General features: G+C 43.0%; 1 protein-coding gene across 1 annotated transcript; it reads left to right on the forward strand.

The window, feature by feature from the left end:
- Positions 1–2,188: 2,188 nt before the first annotated feature.
- On the forward strand, positions 2,189–10,121 carry LOC104904291 (coatomer subunit alpha-1). Its single transcript, XM_010692505.4, has 4 exons — positions 2,189–2,417; positions 3,005–3,238; positions 3,962–4,456; positions 6,773–10,121. The coding sequence occupies exons 2-4, from the start codon at positions 3,031–3,033 to the stop codon at positions 9,730–9,732; spliced, it is 3,663 nt and encodes a 1,220-aa protein (XP_010690807.1). The 5' UTR covers positions 2,189–2,417; positions 3,005–3,030; the 3' UTR covers positions 9,733–10,121.
- The last annotated feature ends 13,385 nt before the right edge of the window (positions 10,122–23,506 follow it).

Here is a 23,506-nt window from a genome sequence, read left to right on the forward strand (position 1 = left end):
TTAAAATATTATTTATATATTTATTACATTCAATTTATTTCAATGTAATATAATTCAATTCAATTTAATTCAATTCAATTCAATTCAATTCAATTCAGTTCAGTTCAGTTCAGTTCAGTTCAGTTCAGTTCAGTTCAGTTCAGTTCAGCTCTGATAAGTTCAGTTCAGTTCAGTTCAGCTCCAATAAGTTCAGTTCAGTTCAGTTCAGCTTTGATAAGTTCAGTTCAGTTCAGTTCAGTTCAGTTCAGCTGTTTTATGCCGAAGAGAACAGGCCCTAAGTAGTAGAAGAGAGATTTAACGGTAGACTGGTGGTACAAAGTGTCGACATAGATAAATGAGACAAAAAGCGCACAGGAAAATGAAAAAAACGAAAAAAAATGTTTGAATAGGTCAAGTGATATTGTGTGACATTAAAAAAACTGGAAAAAAAAGTCACCGCCAAAAAAAAGACATAAGGTAGATGTCAAAAGGTATTTAGAAGCTAATCATGGTGCCATAAATAAGCCTCATGTGTATATTATGTTCAACCTATTCATCCTGTATAATGTAGATATATCTATTAACCAAATATGTCCTCTCATATCTAGATGGGACGAGGCTACTTGACAATTGCTTAGCTCTTGGACTAACTAGGGTATTTACATAGCTCCACTTAGGAATTTAGGATCCACAACTTCTTATTGTTTCTTTTTCTAACTAAATTATAGCTATATGTTTTTTTATCCATGTGAAGGTATTTTGTTACTATTGTTCTTTACATCATATCTTTTTGTTTCTCATACAGAATCACAAAAACCTCCTTGCCATATTATTCATTCATCTTCACGATATTTTAGAATATGCATGTCAGATTGTCGACTTGTTATACACCACTGATTTATTTGTACATGGAAAATAAATTGGCAAACTAAGTAAATTTAGATAGTAAATGACAAAAAAAGAAAATGTGACCGAAAATAAAGGTATTTTGCTAACTATTGCTCTTTACATCATATCTTTTTGTTTCTCATACACTTTCAAACAACCTATACCTCCTTGTTGTAACCTTCCTTATCTTCAAAATATTTGTATCATTTTTTATAAAATTGGTATCAGTTAACTGATTATATTTTTTTAGAATTTATTAAACCAATATTATTCTTCCTCCTCTTTCTCTATCGTCCTTCCTTCCCTCTGCCTCCTCCTCTACCATCCCCGAAATCCCTTTCCCTCCCTTACACCAGTCTCCACTTCTCTATAGCAAAAGCCCATATCCACGACTTGGGCTTCGATTGGGTCTCAGCCTACCAATATTGATGGTTTACCCGGTTGCAGATGATATTTTTATGATTTGAAGAAGAAAACAAACATAAAATACTAAATCAAACTCAATTGAAGGTAAATCCTAAATAGAAGAAACTGTAATTACTAACATAAGAATAAGTCGAAATTAAAACAAAATATTGAAGGAAAATACTAGTGATATGTTCAAATGCAATTTGACCAACCAAATATTGAGCTTCTTTAGAAGATTTGGAGAAATAGTGTGAAGTCTATACACTCATCGGTTGCAATGTCGGTGGTTTCGGGGCATAGAATGGTTGGGCGGGGGAAGGGAGAGGAGGGGTTTTCAGGGCAAGGGAGAAGGTTTTCGACGGCGATGGAGGAGGTGGCGGTGCAAAGGAGGATGTTTAAAGGGCGGGAGAGAGGGAGACAATGCAGGGGGGTGGCGAGTCCGGATCCTCTAGAGTTTTAGTGAAACTCTACAAGGTGGAGTTGTATCTGAGCTATTTATTTTAAAATCAAGGGCTCATATTGGTGGAAGGAAAAGATTTAGGGCTGAATTTTGATTAGAAAAAATAGGGGGATTTTGGAAAGAGAATATATGAGCCCTTGATTTTTTATTCAATGGTTGATATTATTCAAACTCTATGTTATAGAGTTATTTTACAACTTTAGAGGATCCAAGGGGTGGCAAGAGTGGTGGTTTCAAAGGTTTACTTATTAGCATGTTAGGTGAGATCATTCCTGTACAGCACCAGTTAAAGTCAGGACTGAAATTACGGAACATCCATAGTTAAATTGTTCCTGTTAAAACTTTTTTTTTAACTTGTAACATTGGAGAATGACATAAGAATTTAAGCAAGGATATATATATAAAAAAAAAGAATTTAAGACAAGAGAGATTAAAATTTTTCACCCAATTACACCCCTCTCATCTCTCAAATTGAACACAGAAGTGACCAGTGAGTTGTGAAGGCAGATCTACGGGACTGCTGAAAAGGGGAAAAATAAATACAAAAACCCTCCTTTCTCTATATTTTCTCTCTCCTAAAATCCCCAATTATTTTATCTCTCTTGTTCATCTGTCGATTTTGGATGCAAATCGAGGGCTTCACTTGATCTAGCCCTCATTTCCTAATTTATCAGATCTGAAGGTAATTTTCTGCAATCTCTGTCCTTTTATCCGATCCTTTCTTCGAATTCGATCTGTTTCGAATTAGATTATATAAGTTGTCGATTGATTTCGTTGGTTTTGATTTGATTTCGATTTGATCTAGTGTGAGCATTTTATGAAATTAGGTCATTTCTCAATTCGATCAGATTTTCTGTTCAATTCTGATTTATACTGAGAAACTTTGCTTAGAATGCTTTAATAAGTAACAGATTGAGGAATTGGAGAAACTACAGTGCACCAGGTGTGGTTCTTTTAATGTTGTTTGTAGGTTACGGTTAAGTATTTTTTTTTTTTGCTGTAATCATTTGCCTTTTTCCGTTGATTTGTTTTTTTTTTTTTTTAAATTTTTGTTGATGAGGTTGAAATCAGGTATTATTTGAAAATGTTGGACCAAATTCAGGATGCTAAGCAGCAGGAGTTTGGCATTTCTAAGTTTTGACATGTTTGAGTAATTAGTGAAGTACTAATTATGTTGAAATTCTGATGTTTTGATTGATAATAATATCATCAGGATACTTGAGCTTAGTTGCACCCTATTTGTTGTAATAAGGGTATGATTGTTTGCAGGGAGCAAGATTGTGAATTTTTGAGAGATGTTGACGAAGTTTGAGACAAAGAGTAATAGGGTCAAGGGACTCAGTTTTCATACAAAGAGGCCATGGATCTTGGCGAGTCTTCACAGTGGTGTGATCCAGTTATGGGATTACAGAATGGGTACACTTATTGATCGATTTGATGAGCATGATGGCCCTGTTCGTGGTGTTCATTTCCATAAATCTCAGCCACTGTTTGTGTCAGGAGGTATACAATCATTTTACTCACTTTGTTTGTTTTTATTTGCGCGGCGTTGAATAGCATTGTGACCTTGATGCCGTTGAAGAGGCTTGTTTGCTCGTTGGTGTTTTTAAAGTAAACCCATACTATACATTTTCGGAGTATGCTACATCTACCCCTAACCCCAGTGGGTAATCCACCCACTAAGTGATAGACATTCAAGAAATTATGTTTTATAGTAGAGTTGGATACTTGGATGCCACTATCCAGTGGGTGTTTACACACTCTATATATATTTTTCCCTACTTTCCGTGTCCAAAACGAATTGTCACATCTACTTTTTTTCTGGGATGTACGGAGATTATAATCCCCTTTTTCCAAGATAGTACCCCCTTTAGTTGTAAATAATGGTTCCACTTTGACTTTCACAAAAATCTAACACACAACATTGACCATTGATATTTTTAAACTCACTGGGAAAGAGAGAAAATAAACATTAAATAAGGTAAAAATGCAAGTGTTTAAGGTTATTGTGAAACGACCTTTATACCGGAAGTGTTAAAACTTATTAAGAAATGGAAGTAGTTGTTAAAATTGTAAAAAAAACAATATTTTGGAAATATACATGTTGGATTGACATAACATCTCACATCTGCATGTTGAACATCTTTAATTGTGGTCTTTGTATCATGACTGCATTAATTGTCTACTGTGTGAGTTATTGTGTATTTAACTTCCTTTGTTTTTCAGGTGACGATTACAAGATTAAAGTTTGGAATTATAAACTTCACCGGTGTCTTTTTACACTACTTGGACATCTTGATTACATTCGTACAGTGCAGTTTCACCATGAGAGCCCATGGATTGTGAGTGCCAGTGATGACCAGACTATTCGCATATGGAATTGGCAGTCACGGACATGTATCTCTGTCTTGACAGGACATAACCATTATGTTATGTGTGCCTCATTTCATCCTAAAGAAGACCTTGTTGTGTCGGCCTCCCTTGATCAGACTGTTCGGGTCTGGGATATTGGAGCGCTAAAAAAGAAAAGTGCGTCTCCTGCAGATGACCTATTGCGGTTGAGTCAGATGAATACTGATCTTTTTGGTGGTGTTGATGCCGTGGTCAAGTATGTCTTGGAAGGTCATGATAGGGGGGTTAATTGGGCTGCATTTCATCCTACCCTTCCCTTGATTGTTTCTGGAGCTGATGATCGCCAAGTGAAATTATGGCGTATGAATGGTGAGTCTGCTGTATGACCTCTGTATTGGCTTCAGTGCAGATTGTTGTCAATCACATGAATTTTCTAGTATATTTTTCTTAGCATTTTATGTTGTATGACATGCCAGACCACACCATCAGTTTTGTGGCTTTCACGAATCTCCCTCCTATAAAAATAATGAATTAAATTGTCTGGAGGAAGTTGTCTTATGCTCTTATTGCCTGATATGGAGTCGAAATTAGTTTCATCTGCTGTTTATACCTGCTTTCAGACAAGTCACAAGTGGAGCTTTCTTTGCTTCTTTTACCTAGACTTTTTCTTTCTTTCAGATTGTTTTGATTTAGATTTTTACATGACAGATGCATCGTTTTTTCTGTCAATATTTGTGATGGTGTATATATTTTTTATTTGGCATTTTATACCTTTTGTCTGCTTAGGGAAGACTGAAAGAGTGTAATAACGTAGTTAGGTGCTTGTTCCAAATTTAGTGTTGTAGTTTTGATCTTCCGGAACAACCACCAACTTCCTAAGTAGTAATTCTGGATATATTATGTTCTCATACTACCCCTTCTCCGGAGGCTTTTCCTAAATAACTGTTGCTTCTAAAGTCAAGTGTTGATATTTGAGCAGCTTGGAATTACTGTAGCTTGATCTTTGTTTTTTTTCCCCCAGTTTTACTTGGATGTGGTAAGGAGAATAATTAACTATTGGCATCTATAAGAATTGCTTTGTGAAGTTGATAAAGTCAATTAGATAAAAGAAGAGGACATTGTTGATTGTGATTTTATAAACATCAAAGTCAATTCCAATGCTATTTAGTATTCCCATCTTCCATTAAACAAATTACTAGCTTGCGAATGCATAATATTGACAAGTAATAATTGTAATTATCAATAAGTAAAATTTATAAATAGTTGATATTTTGAAAATATATATTGATAATAATTTTACATGATCCTACTTGACTATGTTTCCCCAAATCTATAGGTTGCCAATGATGGTCAAAGTTGAGTTTAAGCGCAAAGTATGTAGATTATATGAAATGGAGTTTCTTCCCCCCATTTCTTATTATAAAAAATTCTGCCTTTCTTGCAAGAGTTTCTTACATTTTAGTTTTTCATAAATTTTAGTGTAATCATTTATGCATTTGATCTATGAACATTTGATATTGTAAGTGTTTGGGAGCGAAAATAAGAGCAGCTAAGATATTGATGTAGATTTTATGAATCAAGTGCTTGATGATGAGGGGTGATTACTTGAAAATTCTGTAACTTGAGTAATTCCTTAGGAAAGCAACATGAAGTATTGTTATGATGTTGGCTGATAGTTTTGATTTCTGAATACAATATTATCATTCCAATAAAAAAGAATCAATCGATTCCTACATACATTTTTGAATTCTGCATGAAACTTTTTCTATATCTTAAGATTATGCCCACGTTGCAAACATAAACCAACACAAAGTATATCCCAACTAGTACTAGCCAACTATCCCAACTTTGAACCTGGCGATGATGGTGATACCTCCCAACCAAAGCATATCCCACCAATAAACGTAAAATCTCCACCCATATAATTCTTCACATTTCCTTACATGGCTCCAACTCAAAAATACGTCTTCTTGATACGTTCTGGAAGTTTTATGAGAGATGTTTTGTGATGATAGCCAATTTTGATTTGCCTTTTCTCCTCCTGTTTTGGGAATAGTATGGTGTGATCAAATCCTCTGTCATGATAGCCATTTTTAGACTTATATTAAGTGAACATAATATTGTGAATTGTGATATATAATTAGAGATAAGGGTAAGATGAGTTTATTTGCTTTCTGTTAAGCCTGTAGCTACTCGTATCCAATGTCTCAACTAAACAATGGATTGATAACTATTTGCATGAATTTGGATAAGGGGGTGCCTTTTTTTTTGTTGTTGTTGAACCCTTAAGGTTGCTTTCTGCTTTCATCTGTGTGGACTGCACATCATTCAGTGCTTTTCATTTAATCAGAGGTCTTTATTTTGAAGAGGGGGGGGGGGGGATTAAATTGAATTAGAAAAATAAAGTATGTACTCAATTACCAACTATATCTAATTAAATATTCTTTTGATTGATGAGTAATCAAAGATTAACATACTGGTCTTCTATGTGGCTGGCTTTCTAGATAAATATTGCCATTTGTGTGTACCATGAGTTAAACTTTCAGGTTCGAATGTAAAAGGAGTCGATGGAATCTAAAATTACTTTCAGTTATTGTGATATTGGAACTTTATGCCCGCCCTTGTCATTGGTTTCTGCTGTGATTTACCATTGACATGCTCTTACTAGTGCAATTCTCTTATCAGATACAAAAGCTTGGGAGGTGGACACTTTGAGGGGACACATGAACAATGTCTCCTGTGTTATGTTCCATGCCAAACAAGATATTATCGTTTCAAATTCGGAAGACAAAAGTATTCGTGTATGGGATGTAACAAAGAGGACCGGCATTCAAACATTCCGTCGGGAGCAAGATAGATTTTGGATTCTTGCAGCTCATCCTGAGATGAATCTCCTAGCTGCTGGCCATGACAGTGGGATGATTGTCTTCAAATTGGAGAGAGAGCGTCCTGCATTTTCTGTGAGTGGTGAAAGCATGTTCTATGCGAAAGACCGTTTTCTGCGTTTTTTCGAATTTTCAACTCAGCGAGATACCCAAGTTATCCCGATTCGCCGGCCTGGAACCGCAAGCTTGAATCAGGGTCCTAGGACTCTTTCCTATAGTCCTACAGAGAATGCGGTCCTTGTATGCTCTGATGTTGATGGTGGATCTTATGAGCTTTACGTTGTACCAAAGGATGTGTTTGGCAAGGGTGATGTGGCTCAAGAGGCAAAAAGAGGTATTGGAGGATCTGCTGTTTTTATCGCTCGTAACAGGTTTGCAGTGCTTGATAAAAGCAACAACCAAGTGCTAATCAAGAATCTTAAAAATGAGATCGTGAAAAAGAGTGTCCTCCCTATTGCCACTGATGCAATATTCTATGCTGGTACTGGTAATTTGCTCTGTAGGGCAGAAGATAAGGTTGTTATTTTTGACCTTCAACAAAGGCTTGTTATTGGTGAACTTCAAACCCCTTTTGTCAAGTATGTTGTCTGGTCAAATGACTTGGAGAGTGTTGCTTTGCTGAGCAAACATGCTATAGTGATTGCAAGTAAAAAGCTTGTGCATCAGTGCACTCTTCATGAGACAATTCGAGTTAAGAGTGGATCCTGGGATGATAATGGAGTCTTCATCTATACAACTTTAAACCACATCAAGTATTGCCTTCCTAATGGAGATAGTGGCATAATTAAAACGCTTGATGTGCCTATATATATCACCAAAGTATCTGGAAATACAATTTTTTGCCTGGATCGGGACGGAAAGAACAAGGCCATAGTTATTGATGCAACAGAGTATATATTCAAGCTATCTCTGATGAGGAAGAGGTATGACCATGTTATGAACATGATAAAAAGCTCCCAACTCGTGGGGCAGGCAATGATAGCTTATCTGCAGCAGAAAGGATTTCCTGAAGTTGCTCTGCATTTTGTAAAAGATGAAAGGACTCGTTTTAATTTAGCTCTGGAGAGTGGAAATATTCAAATTGCCGTTGCTTCAGCGAAGGAAATTGATGAAAAGGATTACTGGTATAGACTAGGGGTGGAGGCTCTTCGCCAGGGTAACACAGCTATTGTTGAATATGCATACCAGAGGACCAAAAATTTTGAGAGATTGTCGTTCCTCTATCTTATGACAGGGAATGTGGAGAAGTCGAACAAAATGTTGAAAATTGCAGAGGTAAAGAATGATGTCATGGGTCAATTTCATAATGCCCTTTATTTGGGTGATGTGGAGGAGCGTGTGAAGATTTTGGAAAGTGCTGGGCATTTGCCCCTGGCTTACATCACAGCTTCAGTCCACGGGCTGCATGATGTTGCTGAGAGGCTAGCTACGGAGTTGGGAGATGATATTCCCTCCTTGCCTGAAGGTAAGGTGCCCTCCCTTTTGATACCTCCAGCACCTGTCATGTGTGCTGGCGATTGGCCCCTGTTGAGAGTGATGAAGGGGATCTTTCAGAGTGATTTTGATGGTGGTGACAGGGGTGGTGCTGAAGATGAAGACGAGGCTGAGGCCAATTGGGGTGAAGATTTGGATATGATTCATATAAACGATGATGAGAATGTAGAAAATGGAGACACTGCAGAAGATTTGGATGATGCAGATGTAGCTGATGATAATGGGGAACAAGGAGGATGGGACTTGGAGGACCTGGATCTTCCTCCGGAGGTTGATACTCCAAAAGCATCTGTTAGTACCCGTTCGGCAATATTTGTTGCTCCAGCTCCTGGAATGCCTGTCAGCCAAATCTGGACACAGAAGTCATCCCTTGCTGCTGAGCATGCAGCTGCCGGAAATTTTGATACTGCAATGCGGTTGCTAAGTCGACAACTTGGTATTAAAAATTTTACTCCTCTGAAACCCATGTTTCTCGATCTTCATAATGGTAGTCACAGTTATCTACGTGCATTTGCATCTGCTCCTGTTATATCTGTGGCCTTGGAAAGGGGGTGGACTGAGTCGGCTAGCCCTAATGTGAGAAGCCCACCTGCCCTAGTGTTTAGTTTCTCCCAATCAGAGGAGAAGCTGAAGGCTGGTTACAAGGCTACAACAGCCGGTAAATTCTCAGATGCTCTCCGTATTTTCTTAGGGATATTACATACCATTCCTCTGATAGTTGTGGAGTCCAGAAGAGAAGTTGATGAAGTGAAAGAGCTGATTGTCATAGTGAAGGAGTATGTCTTGGGTCTTAAAATGGAAACGAAGAGAAGAGAGTTGAAGGATGATCCAAAGCGTCAACAGGAGCTTGCTGCTTATTTCACTCATATCAATCTTCAAATCCCTCATTTGAGGCTTGCCCTTCAAAATGCCATGACTGTGTGTTACAAGGCAAAGAATTTCAACACAGCTGCTACCTTTGCCAGACGGCTCCTTGAGACGAACCCTACTAATGAGCAACAGGCAAAGCTTTCTCGGCAAGTTATACAGGCTGCGGAGAAGAACATGAATGATGCAGTTGAATTGGACTATGATTTCAGAAATCCATTTGTGGTTTGTGGGGCCACGTATGTACCAATTTATCGGGGTCAAAAAGACGTCTCATGTCCCTACTGTAGTGCACGGTTTGTGCCAGGCCTGGAGGGACAAATCTGTAATGTATGTGAGCTCGCTGTGATTGGAGCAGATGCTTCTGGTTTGCTTTGTTCCCCGTCTCAGGTAAGATGAGCAACCTCCCTGCTGGGCTCAGACCATTTGTAAACTCAACTCTGTACCGGCTCTGTTCAATGCCATTGTTATTCACATCTCCCAGAAAAATCAGTGATATTCCTGAGGAATCGACTTCTGCCGCCACATGGGTAAGGATATTAGGCAAGAACAAATGTTCCAAAACTTGCTTTGTGATATTTTTATATGGTTTTTAAAATTTCTCTCTTGATTTTAGTTTTTATGAATTCAGATGTAATAAACTCTGGAATTTTGATTTTGGTCATTCATGTTAGATGTTGATAGACAGGGATGGCCGAAGGGCTCTTGTTAAACTAGATATGGTTATAGGTAAGACGACTTTGAACATTCAGGTATTCAGAGATTTGGAGAATTTTTTTACCCTTTAATATGTGATGGATTATGACACGTTTGGTTGGTGGTAATAAATAGTGGTTGTTGTCAAAATAAAATAAAATAAAATAAATGGTGGTAATGTAAATTAGTATTTAGTAAGCTTATGGATAGTTACAATAATGTTTTTGTATAAGACATTAAAAGTTACGTCTGGAAACCACCTAAAAATGTTATGCTTGGAGAAAAACTAAATTGTAACCTGTTCAAGGTTTTAGGGGTAGTATTCAAGATTTTAGGACATAAAAAAGTGCTACAGAATAAATCTAAGATGGATTATAATCCATGTTCCGGTGATTACTCCTGTTTTACTGTCTTCTTTATGTGGTTGTTTATATATTCATCCAAACTAGGTTTTGGCCCGTGCAAAATGCACGGAATTTTTTTTTATTTATAAATTTTATTATTTTATGGTGTTTCTCCCAAAATCATGGGGTGAATATTAAATCGTGATTTAAACTTTTTATAATCATATCGTTTATGAAGAATATTTTAAAACCGACTTATAACCCGTGCGTTCAATGACTGATGTAATTAATATTATTTTTGCGGTGTTGACTGAAGAAGTCTTTGCTATACCCATTGCTTCACATTGAGGACCAAATAAAATCACAATTCGCTCCATTATTGGGATTCAATCATGCAACCACTTATTTTCCCACTTTCTGTCGTCCCTACTTTCCACAGTCCCTCTCACCCCCACTCTTTTGTTGTCTTGATATCCCGTAATCTTTATCACAAGTAAAATTTCAAACCCTAATGCTTGTAACTCTTGATATGGCTAACTGAACCTGTGCACATTACAAACCAAAAATAGAGATTTAAAACATAGCTAGTATTGTTATATTTAATTGAACCTTTCTCCTGAATTTGGGCAATATCATATTTAAATAAAATGGAGATTTATTTCAAAAAATTGCTACATTCGATCAATTGAATCTTATGTTATTAAAGAAAAAAATTCCCGTTCAATTCCAGATTTATTCGAAAAAAGTTATCCAAAAAGTTTGACCATAGATTTATCGAACATACTTGATATTTTCGAAAATGAAGAAAAAATGAATTTGATCGTGTTTTTATCCATTAACGTTGGATGTGTGAGATTCAGATGTTATCTACTTAAGTTTTTTACATGAAGATGATGATTCACTTTCTTGATGTTCAAATTGAGATGGAAAAAGACAGAATTTTTATGACAGTGAAAACTGAGAGTTCTAAGCAAGGGTTGTTACAGTTTGAAACTTTATTAGCAAACTTAAATTTTGTTAAGATTATATTCGGCTTCTAGATAGAAGTAAGATTCTATGCACCTTTCTTAGAATTTAAAGCTTGTAAGTTTCATACTATTTGACCCATTTTTTTATTTATTTTGGAAAGTAAAATATAGAATAAATTGTATTGTCAATTATTTGTTACATGCACAATTCACCCTTTTTTTCATTTTTATTGTGAGTTTGTGATTAGCTCACCGACCCATGTCAATAATACTTGTTCCAAATGAACGGTAATATATAGAAATATAAATCAATTTATATGTGGAAATATATTATATGACATTTTATCTTTTCTTTGAGATGAACACCTAGAAATTATGAGCTCTCAAATTTCATATGTATGGTAATATTATTTTTTTTTAGTTGTGATTCGGTTGTTGCATTGTTGTTAAAATCCCGATCCGAATCTTACGATTCTACGATTTTACGATCTTGGAGGACCTCACCGATCCCGATCCTACGTAGGATCTTAATTTTGTAGGATCTTTCAATCCTGCTCAACCATAAAAAATCACATGATAGGATCTTAACACGATTCTACGATCCTACGACTCTACGATCCGATCCTACCATATTAAAATCATAAAGTAATTTCGCATATTATATTTCTCCTATTAGATTTTGATCGCATGTTACTTCAATCTTATTGTATTGAAAAACTATTATCATTTGCTAACTAAGAAAATCATTATTAATATGTGTAAATTTTTAACATGAGGTTCTCACCATATTTTTGTATAATTATCTCTATTTCACCGAATTGTAGGATCTTACGATCCTACGATCCGATCCCACCGATTCGATTCTACCAGCCGCTACGATCCAAAGTAGGATCCGATCCTGATAACATTGGGTTGTTGTGAATAAACTAAACAAATATACTTCCTCCGTTTCAAATTACTCGTTACACTTTGACTTTCACACTTGTCGATGCACTACTTTGACTACTAATATCTTTAATTATGTATTAGAATAAAGTATAAAATTTTGATTTTCTGAAAATATACGTTGAGACAAATCCAACAACATGTTAATTACATAACATTTGATTTTATCTAATAGTAAATAATGCATGGTCAAACCTCATTCATTAATAGTGAAATTTCAAAGTGTAGCGAGTAAATCTTATAATTTGAACTTTTTAAAAAAACCTATAATACAACTTATTGTATGATTAATACGTCCCTTGGTAAACTTTAAGTTTAATACTATAATCTGTTAAGACTTTTGTTTTAATTTGGGTTTAAGAAGAGAGTACAACATGTTCATTTAAGTAGTTGTAATAGCTTAGTAGGACCTAAATTATCAGCTTCTTGGTATAAATTTATTTCTTAATTAGTGCCAAAATATATGATTAGTAACTCAAATGCCGAATTTAGGGGATATGAATTTTTAATTAGTTTCTTAAATGCCGTATTTAGGGGATATGATTTTTTTAATTAGTGCCTAAAATATCGGATTTAGGAAATATATTTTTTTTGGCAGTTCTATGATGCATAAGTAATTACTAATTAATAGCAATCGATCCCCTCAAAAAAAAAATTAATAGCAATCGATTCCTAAAATTTAGTTGATTTACATTCTATAACAGAGAACTTTCTTAAATAGCTTTCCAATTATATGCCTAAAAAAAGTAATGCATAACCAAAATATTTAAAGACAAATACACGTGGCAAAAAATTGTAAAAGATATTACAAAGGATTGACACATCAACAATTCAATTTGCTCTTGACACGTAAGCAAATCCTTATTGCTTTATAGTATTATATATGTTTCTGTCTAGAAATTAAGGTTAATGGTCTGTGCTGAACAAGTCCTTAGGTCTGAGCTGGGCTGGTTATCAGTTCACCGGAAACCTGCAAAACACAGAAAAACTACCCCGGGGGTTGTTCCGAGATCGCCCTTCCGACGCTCAAGTCAGTTGATGATTGAGGTAGAGAGAGAATCTAGAGTGAGAAGCTCAAGTTAGTTAGGTGAGTATTCAATACCTTTGCATTGATGGGACAAGAGGTATTTATAGTGGTGAGAATTTCCATAAAGTGGTGTGCTGGACATGACAGCTCACTTGGGGATTGGTGATACCTTTTCATTGGATGATTCTGGTGGGCCCACGATCCTTAGGTGGCGGTGCCACGTGGCATGATTTCCTTGGAGGGATTTAATGGGCCCAAACATTTAGCCCCACGCCGGGAAGGGGCAGAAGGGCCGTCCGACCGGGTGAAGCCCCTTGGTGGCGTAGAATTCTCTCCTGACCAACCTTAGTAGGGAAAGCCAGAAGGAGACCGGGTCGGACATGTGCCGACCAGGTCTTTGATCCGCAGGTCCAATTAGACCGACCTCCATGGAGGGAGATCAGAAGGAGACCAGGTCGGGAAGGCGCCGACCAGGTCCATGACATTCGCCGGTTCAACTCGGCCGACCTCCTTGAAAGGGGGGTCAGAAGGAGACCAGGTCGGGAAGGCGCCGACCAGGTCTGGGATATTCGCCGGTTCAATTAGGCCGACCTCCATGAAGGGAGGCCAAAAGGAGACCAGGTCGGGAAGGCGCCGACCAGGTCCATGATATTAGCCGGTTCAATCAGGCCGACCTCCATGAAAGAGGGGGTCAGAAGGAGACCAGGTCGGGAAGGCGCCGACCAGGTCCTCTTAGACCCAAGTAGCTCGGACAGGGGTTAACAAGCCCTGGAGAGACTGACCAGGTGCTCCCCAGCACTTAGCAACATTGGCTAAGTGAAGGGAACAAGAAGAGACCTGGTCGGGCAAAGGGTGATGGAGCCCCAACTTGACCGACCGGGTTCCGGATTGGAGGGTGCTGCTCGGACAAGGGCTAACAAGCCCTGGAGAGACCGACCAGGTGTTCCCTAGCACTTAGCAACGTTGGCTAAGTGAAGGGAACAAACAGGGACCTGGTCGGGCAAAGGGTGATGAAGCCCCAACTTGACCGACCGGGTTCCGGATAGGAGGGTGTTGCTCGGACAGGGGCTAACAAGCCCTGCAGAGACCGACCAGGTGTTCCCTAGCACTTGGCAACATTGGCTAAGTGAAGGGAACAAGCAGAGACCTGGTCGGGCAAAGGGTGATGAAGCCCCAACTTGACCGACCGGGTTCCGGATTGGAGGGTGTTTCGGACAGGGGCTAACAAGCCCTGGAGAGACCGACCAGGTGTTCCCTAGCACTTAGCAACATTGGCTAAGTGAAGGGAACAAGCAGAGACCTGGTCGGGCAAAGGGTGATGAAGCCCCAACTTGACCGACCGGGTTCCGGATAGGAGGGTGTTGCTCGGACAGGGGCTAACAAGCCCTGGAGAGACCGACCAAGTGTTCCCTAGCACTTAGCAACATTGGCTAAGTGAAGGAAACAAGCAGAGACCTGGTCGGGCAAAGGGTGATGAAGCCCCAACTTGACCGACCGGGTTCCGGATTGGAGGGTGTTGCTCGGACAGGGGCTAACAAGCCCTGGAGAGGCCGACCGGATGCTCCCTAGCACTTAGCAAACTTGGTTAAGTGAAGGGTGCGAGTAGAGACCTGGTCGGACAAAGGGTGATGAAGCCCCAACTTGACCGACCGGGTGTTGAATTGACGCTTGTAAAGCCCGAGAGGGTGGCTTTGAGCTGGAAGCCAGTGGCCTGCCACATGGCGCTTCTCAGCTGGGTAGTTGAGCTGGATGGGACTTTCTGGAAACTTTGACGTTTCATCTTCCATTGGCCATGTGGAGGCATCTGATAGGTTTATGGAGAGACGCGTCCCGAGGCACGCCTATATATTTGTACGGAGAGGAGAGAGAATTCATTTGTGCAAAATCTTCTAAAAAATTCTTCACTTTCTCTCTCTAAAAGCTCTCGCTTCTCTCTAAGTTTCTGCAATTTCTCCGGTTTCCGTCGTCCGACCAGGTACGCTCTTGCTTTTTTAGTTTTATTTCGCTTTTTCTTTTCAATAACCTCGGCCGACTCCCTTGTCAATACAATAATGGGAGAATCGTCCGAGTCGGTGACACCTCCGACCTCACCTCCCTACAATCGGTTCGAGGAGGTGAGGGGGATGGGAATAACGTTGGTGTCGACCTTAATAAGTTGCCCCGACCCCTCGGCCGTTCCTGACGCGGTTCTGCTTCCGAGCCCCTCATCGTCACTAGAGGAAGAGGCCGAGGACGCTGTTCCCTTCCCTTGGGAAGTGTCCCTGGCCTTTTCTTCTAAAGCCAGTTACTTAGATAAATACCTTGCTGATGGTGTAGTGAGGGTGACGATGTCGGATAGCGAAGATGTGTCAACTTCTGGCCGACCGGAGTTTCCTGACCCGGATCCGAAGGGAGGACCGGGGTCCAAGTTTCCGCTCCCTGCTTTGATGAAGGCCATCCTTGAGGACCCGAGGGGGCAGGCTGCAAGGTTTCAGATAAGGGACCCCTACATGCTGGTCCGACCAGAGGCCCATCATACTGTTCTCACTCCCCCTCCGGGCTGTACCGCGGTTTATTACAAGTCTATGGAGATGGGGCTCCGGTTTCCATTGACTTCCTTTGTGAAGGAACTCCTCAACGCCTACAATCTGTGCATAAGTCAAATCTCTCCGAACTCTTGGGGAAGTATTGTTGCTGTTCAGACAGTATGCGCTATGTTGAGCGTCCGGCCAACTATCAGACTGTGGCGCAATATGTTCAAGCTGGTCGAGATGTCGGCCGGAGACAACGGTCCAGGTTGGTGGTATTTCCAGGCCCGACAGGGGTACAAGGTAGTGCTCGACCTGCCCACATCTCAAAAGGGCTTTAGGAGGGAGTTTGCCTTCGTGTTCTTTGGAGGGGACTGGGGAATCCCCACAGTCCGACCGGATGTCGAGCCCAATCACGAACTTAACTTCAGGGTTCCAGAGATGTCCGAGGAGGAAGCCATTGCGGCATTTACTACAAACCGAGGCCCAAATGTTCAAGGGGGGAGGTTTATGTTGCCAGCAACTGGATACCGAGCTGCCGCTTGTTCAAGAGCGAGCACTTGCTGTCGGCGGTCGGGCTAAGCCGGACATTTCCCAGGGGTAATCGGCCGAGGGGGTTGTTTAACTTGTTTTTGTTTGCACTTGCAATTTCTCATATTTGGTTGTTTTTGCAGCTTGCTCTTTGACACGCCTCCTCGAATCCGATCCCGAAATGGCGAGAAGTTGAATTATGCAGCAATGAGGGCGGCCCAGCTTAAGGCTGAGTTGAAGGCAAAAAAGATCGGAGTCCCCAACCCTCCAAAGGTATGTCTCGGGTTTTGGCCGAGTACTCTTTCTTGCTAGTTCCGAGCTGATCTTGAAACTTTGCAGGATCCGTCGAAGCCCAAGGCTTCGAAGAAAAGGAAGGAGCGGGATCCGCATAAGGTGGCCAAGTCCGAGAAGGCGCTGGCCAAGGCTCAGGACGAAAAGGCTAAAAAAGCCAAGTCGTTGAAGTTAATAGTCCCCGACCAGAGGACCGGGTGGAGAAGTCCGAGGGGACCCACATTTCTGTTCACTCGGAGGACTTCCGACCGGTTCCGAGTCCTCAGTACACGCCGGCCGCTCGCGGCCCCATGACGACCCGGAGGAGCTTAGCCTTGCCTGGCTAGGCCTTTTGGCGAACTGGATGCCCAAGGCTCGACACTCGCTGGACCAACGCTGTTGAGTGCCTGTACAGCGCTCCGACCGGGAGTACATCGCTCAGACCAGTGGTCCGGAGGAGACCAATGACTTGTTTCGCAGTTGGGCTGAGGTGAGTTACCTTCGGCTGCTTTGTGAATTTGCTTAAGTTTTTACACTGACCATTTGTTTTGTTATTTAGTTCTCCGCTCGGCTGGTCAATGTGGCCAGGAACAAGGTCCATTTGGCCGAGAAGGTTTCTGACTTGGAAGCCAAGGGCAAGAAACACTTCACTGCGCTCCACGCCGCCGAGCAGGCTCAGAGGGTAGCCGAGGCGGATCTCGCCCACGCCAAGCGATGTATTGCTCGGGATCAGGATGATTTCAAGGCCGAGCGGGCGCAATGGAATGAGGCCAAGCAGAAACTCATCAAGGAAAAGGATGAGGCTGTGATCGCCAAGGTTGCTGCCGAGGCCCAGGTAGCGGAAGCGCAGACCAAAATCACTGATCTGCAATTCAAGTTGGCCGAGCTGGAAAAGGCCTCGAAATCCGAAGATGAGTGGTTCGCTGGCTGGAAGGAGACCAAAGCCTGCGAATTATTTGTCAACGAGGTCGGATCTACCCGCCCAACAGATGGGGGTAGATGGCGCCCTAAGAGGATGAAAGCGGCCCTGGAGAGATCGCATCCTCTCTTCCTTGGTCCGAGGTCATGGGGAGCTACAAGCTCTTCTGAAGGAGGAGGATCAGGCCATCCTCTCTGAATGCATATTGCCTCTCTGGATGATGACGATGATGGTGATGAAGAGGATGTGGAGGAGAGGTGGTGGCTGAGAGGGACAAGACCAAGGGGTGGCCAGGTCCGAGGAGCATCATGGAAGCACCAATGATCAGACCGACCCCCTGCAGCTTAGGCTTTGTTTGACTTGTATTTTGTTTTTCTTTTCTCTTACCTTGGTAGTACCAAGGTTTTAGGATGTAATATTTTTCTAACTTTAATGAAAGTCTTCTTTATTTTATCCGAGCACCTTTTATATTGTCAATTGCAATTTTTGCTTCAAGAAATTCTCGAACTGGTTAAGTTTTGCTTGATAATGCTGGTCGGATTTAACTCGAACAGCTTGCGATCGAAACGTCAAGTTTCGCAGAATATAGTTGGTCGGACTAAATTCGAGCAATTAAAACTGGTTAAGTTTAATTCGAACAATTGAATTGACTGGTTAAGTCTTTTTATAACATAGAAGATTGACTGGTTAAGTCTTACAAACCGAGTGACTACATGCCACGTCTGGCCAGTATCTCGGCTATATGCCCCTAATTGCAATTGACTATACATAGTATTTCTTTAGATTGTCCAGATTCCATGGCCGAGCAAGTGGTATGCCTTCAGGATTCTCGAGCTGAAATGTACCAGGCTTGATGACTTTGGTTACTTTGTAAGGACCTCCCAGTTGGCCCCTAGTTGCCTTTAGATGTGATAGCCCCGTAGCTTCGACTTTCCTGACCACCCAATCTCCGAGCTGGATCGGCCTTGACTTGACTCGACGATTGAACTGCCGAGTTACTCTTTGCTTGTAGCGGATCGACCTTAACAATGAGTTGCCCCTTGTTTCTGGCAGCAGGTCGAGGTTGACAGGCTTTTCTTCTTCATTTTGCTCGAAGTCATAAAAGGTGATCCGAGGCGATGGGATACCGACCTCTACGGGAGTACTGCCTCACTACCATAGACTAGTCCGAACGGGGAGTGTCCCGTTGCTTCCTTTACGCGTTGTCCGAGCAGACCACAAGACTCCAGGAGGTCGTCCACCCAAGCCCCTTTCGCTGCGTCAAGGATTTTTTGATCCCCTTGAGCACTATTTTATTGGCCGCTTCGCTTGGCCGTTAGTTTGTGGTCGGGACAAGCAGAGAACCTGGTCTGTATCCAAAACGGCACAATATTCCCGAGTTGGTCCACTATTAAATTGCCGACCATTGTCCGAGACCAGGGCTCGGGGACTCCAAACCTTGTGATTATGTTCCTCCAAATGAAGGCTTGACTTGTTTGTCAGTGATGGAGGCAAGGGGTTCGGCTTCAGTCCACTTGGTGAAATAGTCTATGGCCACTATCAAGAACTTCCGCTGACCGATGCTGGTGGGAACGGGCCGAGCAGGTCCATGCCCCATTTGTCAAATGGTAGAACTGCTTGAATGGGATTGAGGGGGGTAGCTGGGGATCTGGGAATATCCGAATGGATTTGGCAAGATGGCATCTCTTACCAATTCTTGTGCATCTGCCTTGAGGTAGGCCAGTAATACCCAGCCCTTAGAGCTTTTCCTGCTATGGTTCTCCCCCCTTGATGGCTACTAACGCCCCTTGGTGTATTTCCCTTAGGATGTAATTTCCTTCTTCAGGGGTTACACCATTCAGCAATGGGTGCGTGTATGACTTCTTGTAGAGCTGCTCGTCATGCCATAAGAACCAACCTGCTCGGTGCTTGATCCTTTCGGCTTCTTTGACATCTGTTGGGAGGACTCCATCCCTTAAGTATCCGACCACCTCATCCATCCAAGTGGCCGTTCGGTCTAGAATCAACTGTTCCTTTGTATTTATGCTGGGCTGGCGAAGCACCTCCCACATGATAGTCCGAGGGGCTGACCCCTCAGCCGAGCTAGCCATACGAGCCAGAGCGTCGGCTTGTGATTCTCCGACCGGGGTATGTGGCTGATGCGGAAATGGGAGAGTTTTTTGATGAACTCTTGTGCCTTGGCCAGATACATTCTCATATTGTCCTCCTTGGCCTCGTACTCCCCGAGACCTGACCCTATAAGCTGTGAGTCTGATCGGGCCTCAATGGCCGTGGCTCCTGCAAGAATGCACAGCTGAAGTCCGAGGATGAAGGCCTCATATTCCGCTTCATTGTTCGACCCAGGAACTCGAATTGATTGCATACTCCATTTTTTCTCCGACCGGGGGCTTAAGCACTAGCCCCGCCCCCATCCTGACTTGGTGGAAGAACCATCCACGTATAGTTCCCACTCTTCATTCTGGCCGACCGGGGGCCGAGTTGTGCATTCAGTTATGAAATCCGCCAAGGCTTGAGCTTTGATGGCCCTTCTGGGCTCATATTCCAGGCCGAAATCAGCCAACTGGTCAGCCCAATCAGTCATCCGACTGGAGTGGTTCCTGCTTTCTATGACCTTGCGGAGAGGCTGTCCGGTAAGGACCTTGATTTGATGGGCTTGGAAGTATGGTTTCAGCTTTCTGCTGCCATGACGAGGGCGAAGACCATCTTCTCCACCTCACTATATTTGCTTCTGCCCTCGAAGGCATGGCTTATGAAGTAGACCGGGTGTTGCGTCCCTTCCCTTTCGGCTACCAGAACACACTTAGGGCGTATTCGGATACGGCCAAGTATACAAACAATGTTTCCCCCCAAGGGGGACATGAGCTTGGGAGAGTTGATAGATGAAGTTTGAGGGAGGCGAAGGCTTGCTCAGCTTCTTCGTCCCATTCGAACTCTTTTCTCTTAAGGGCCTTGAAAAAGAATAGGCTCTTATCAGCCGACCGTGATAGGAACCGTCCAGGGCAGCTAGACATCCGTTAGGCGCTGCACTTCCCTGACGTTCCGGGGGATTTCATTTCCAGAACTGCCTTGATCTTGTCGGGGTTGGCCTCAATACCCCTTTCATCACCAGAAATCCGAGGCACTTCCCCCTTTCACTCCGAAGACGCACTTTTTAGGATTGAGCATCATACGATACTTCCTCAGTGTGCTCAGCGTCTCCCTCAGTCGTCTGGTGATCAGAGTGGGCCTTGCTTTTGACGATCATGTCGTCAACATACACCTCGATGTTCCGGCCCAACTGATCACTGAAAATTTTATTAACTGTCCGCTGGTAGGTGGCTCCGGCATTTTTCAGTCCGAATGGCATCATTTTTAGCAGTATACCCCTTGCGGGGTGGTGAAAGCGGTATGAATCCGATCATGTTCCGCCATGGGAATTTGGTGATAGCCTGCATTAGCATCCATGAAGCTTAGAAGGGCATGACCAGCTGTCGAATCGACTAACCTGTCTATTTTGGGCAGAGGATGGTTGTCTTTCGGACAGGCCTTGTTCAGGTCTGTGAAATCCACGCACATGCGCCAAGCCCGCTCGGCTTTTTCACCAATACACATTAGCCAGCCATTCCGAGTACTGGCATTCCTCAATGAATCCTGCCTCGAGCAGTTTTTACCTCCCTGCGGCAGCTTTGCACCTTTCCGGACCTTGATGCCTTAGCTTTTGCTTGACCGGCTTGTATCCCTCCTTAATGTTCAGCTCATGACACATAATTTTGGGGTCAAGTCCCGGCATCTCTGAGGCCTCATAGGCGAACACGTCCTGGTATTCCCTGAGCACTTGCACACTTGTGCTCTTGTTTCTGGGTTTAGGGCCTTGCCCACTCTTACAGTCCGACCGGGTTCGTCCCGATCTCTACTTCTTCGTCTTCCTCAGCTGGCTGAGGTCGTTCGTACTGTTTGGGGTTTTCTGTTATGTACACCCCCAAGTTCCTTGGTGAACTTTCTTCCCTTTTCTCTTCTTCGAGTCCTCTTGGACGTCGATCTCAGTTCTGCTCTTTAAGCTATTAACATAGCATTCTCGTCCAGCCTGTGATCTCCCTGAATTTTTCCGACCTTCCCCTCATCTGTTTCGAACTGCATGAGGAGTTGGTACGTGGAGATAGCAGCTTTTGTTTTGTTCAGAGTGGGTCGCCCCATTATTATGTTGTATGGGAGGGGATGTCGACCACTAGAAAGTCGATCGGTAGGCTTCTGCCTTTGCCTTTCTCACCCATCCGAGTAGGGAGCTTTATCGATCCCACGGGTTGACCGAGTTACCCCCGAAGCCTATGAGTGGCTGGTCGAGTGGTATGACATCCTCTGCTGTATTTAGCTTTTTCAGGCATTCTAGAGTTATGATGTCAGCGGACGACCCACTATCAACCAAGACTCGCCTACCCGGGAGTTGGCTACCTTGAGCTCGATGACCAGGGGGTCATCATGGGGTACGCTGACTGGTCGACTGGATTCCCCGAAGGTCATCACAGGACAGTCCGACCGGCTTGGTTTGACCTCGAGTACTTGGTGCTTGAGGTTTTGGAGATGAGCTTTCCTGGCTCGGCCGGTTAGGCCCCCGAAGCGAAGCCACCCGAGATGACCCCAATGTAGCCTTCAGTGTCCCCGCTATTGGACTGACCGACCTTCTGCTTTCCCTTCTCTTCACTCGTGTGCTTGAGGTAGCGGTTCAGCTTCCCCTGGTCAGCTAGATTGTCCAATCCTTTCTTCAGCTTCCCTACAATCTTTTGTGGTATGACCACATTCCCGGTGGTACTCGCACCACTGGCTTTTGTCCCTCCGGTAAGCTGAGGTCCGGATGGGTTGGGGATTGGGCAGCATGGACTTGTGCTTGATGTCCAGGTATATTTCTCTTCTGTTTTTATTGAAACGAGGGTCGTTTCCATGATCAGTGAACCTATCCGACCTACCGCCCGTTTTCTGCTGTTTGGGCTGATCTCTGTTTTTCCTTCTTCCTTTCTCTTCTTACTTCCCTCTTCCGAGTGGCGGCAAATATCCGCCGCTTGGATAAATCTTTGAGCCTTTGCCATGGCCTCTGAGAAGGTTTTGACCTCACTTCAGCCAATGTCCATCTTAGCCGGCCAGGTTGTAATCCGGACATGAGAGCAGCAAAGGCCACACATCTGCAGGTCGGATACTTTCAGGACTCCTCATTGAATCTTTTTATGTAGTCGGCAAGACTTTCATTCTTCTCTGCTTGACCCCCATGAGGTGCAAGCTAGTTTTCTTTGCCTCTTTCCGGCCACGAACTGATGGGTAAACATATCCTCGAGATACGGTGAAGTCGGTGATGATTCCGGCCGGCAATTCTTGAACCAATTTAGCGCGAGCCTTTCAGTGTGGTAGGGAAGAACCGACACCATGTGGCCTCGCAGCTGGTCTGCACACTCATCTGGGCCTTATACGTGGCCATATGATCTTCCGGGTCGGTTAGGCCCGCGAATGGTTCAATAAGTGGCGTTTTGACTTTCCCTGGGTAGGGTGTCAATAATTTCTCGGCTGAACGGGGTCATGAACTTGAGCTCCCGTGCCGAGCTTAGGGTTTGGACTGAGCGGAGTCCACGTGCCCCTCACGCTGAGCAGCCTTCGATCTAGGAACTGACGAGCATCATATCCCTGACTGGCGTTTCTCGTTAAGGATATTCCGAGCTCTTCCGGTTTCGGCCAGGATTCCCCTTGGCGATCTGGAGACATGGGTCTCCTCCCTCGGAGAGCTGCTTCCCGAGGTGCCGACCTCTCGCCCAGAGGTGGGCGCTCATCTTGCCGAGAGGGGGGCCGTTGAGACTGAGTTCTCTCCTTAGCAGCTGACCTTTGCCGGTTAGGCTGGTCACGAAGGGAGCGAGGGTTTCGCTCTTCCCTATGAGAGGGCCTCTGGATATTGTCCTCACGTTGCTGGAGGTTGAGCTGGTTATGCCCTTGCCCCTGCTGGAGAGTGG

The sequence above is a fragment of the Beta vulgaris genome, chromosome 9, assembly GCF_026745355.1.
Source record: "Beta vulgaris subsp. vulgaris cultivar EL10 chromosome 9, EL10.2, whole genome shotgun sequence".
Lineage (NCBI taxonomy): Eukaryota > Viridiplantae > Streptophyta > Magnoliopsida > Caryophyllales > Amaranthaceae > Beta > Beta vulgaris.

What these genes read in the sequence shown, in the direction of transcription:
- LOC104904291 (XM_010692505.4), top strand. Translation starts at nt 3,031, where the DNA reads ATGTTGACGAAGTTTGAGACAAAGAGTAATAGGGTCAAGGGACTCAGT. An exon ending in GCCACTGTTTGTGTCAGGAG is followed by an intron (nt 3,239 to 3,961) that starts GTATACAATCAT and finishes TTTGTTTTTCAG; the next exon opens with GTGACGATTACAAGATTAAA. An exon ending in GAAATTATGGCGTATGAATG is followed by an intron (nt 4,457 to 6,772) that starts GTGAGTCTGCTG and finishes TTCTCTTATCAG; the next exon opens with ATACAAAAGCTTGGGAGGTG.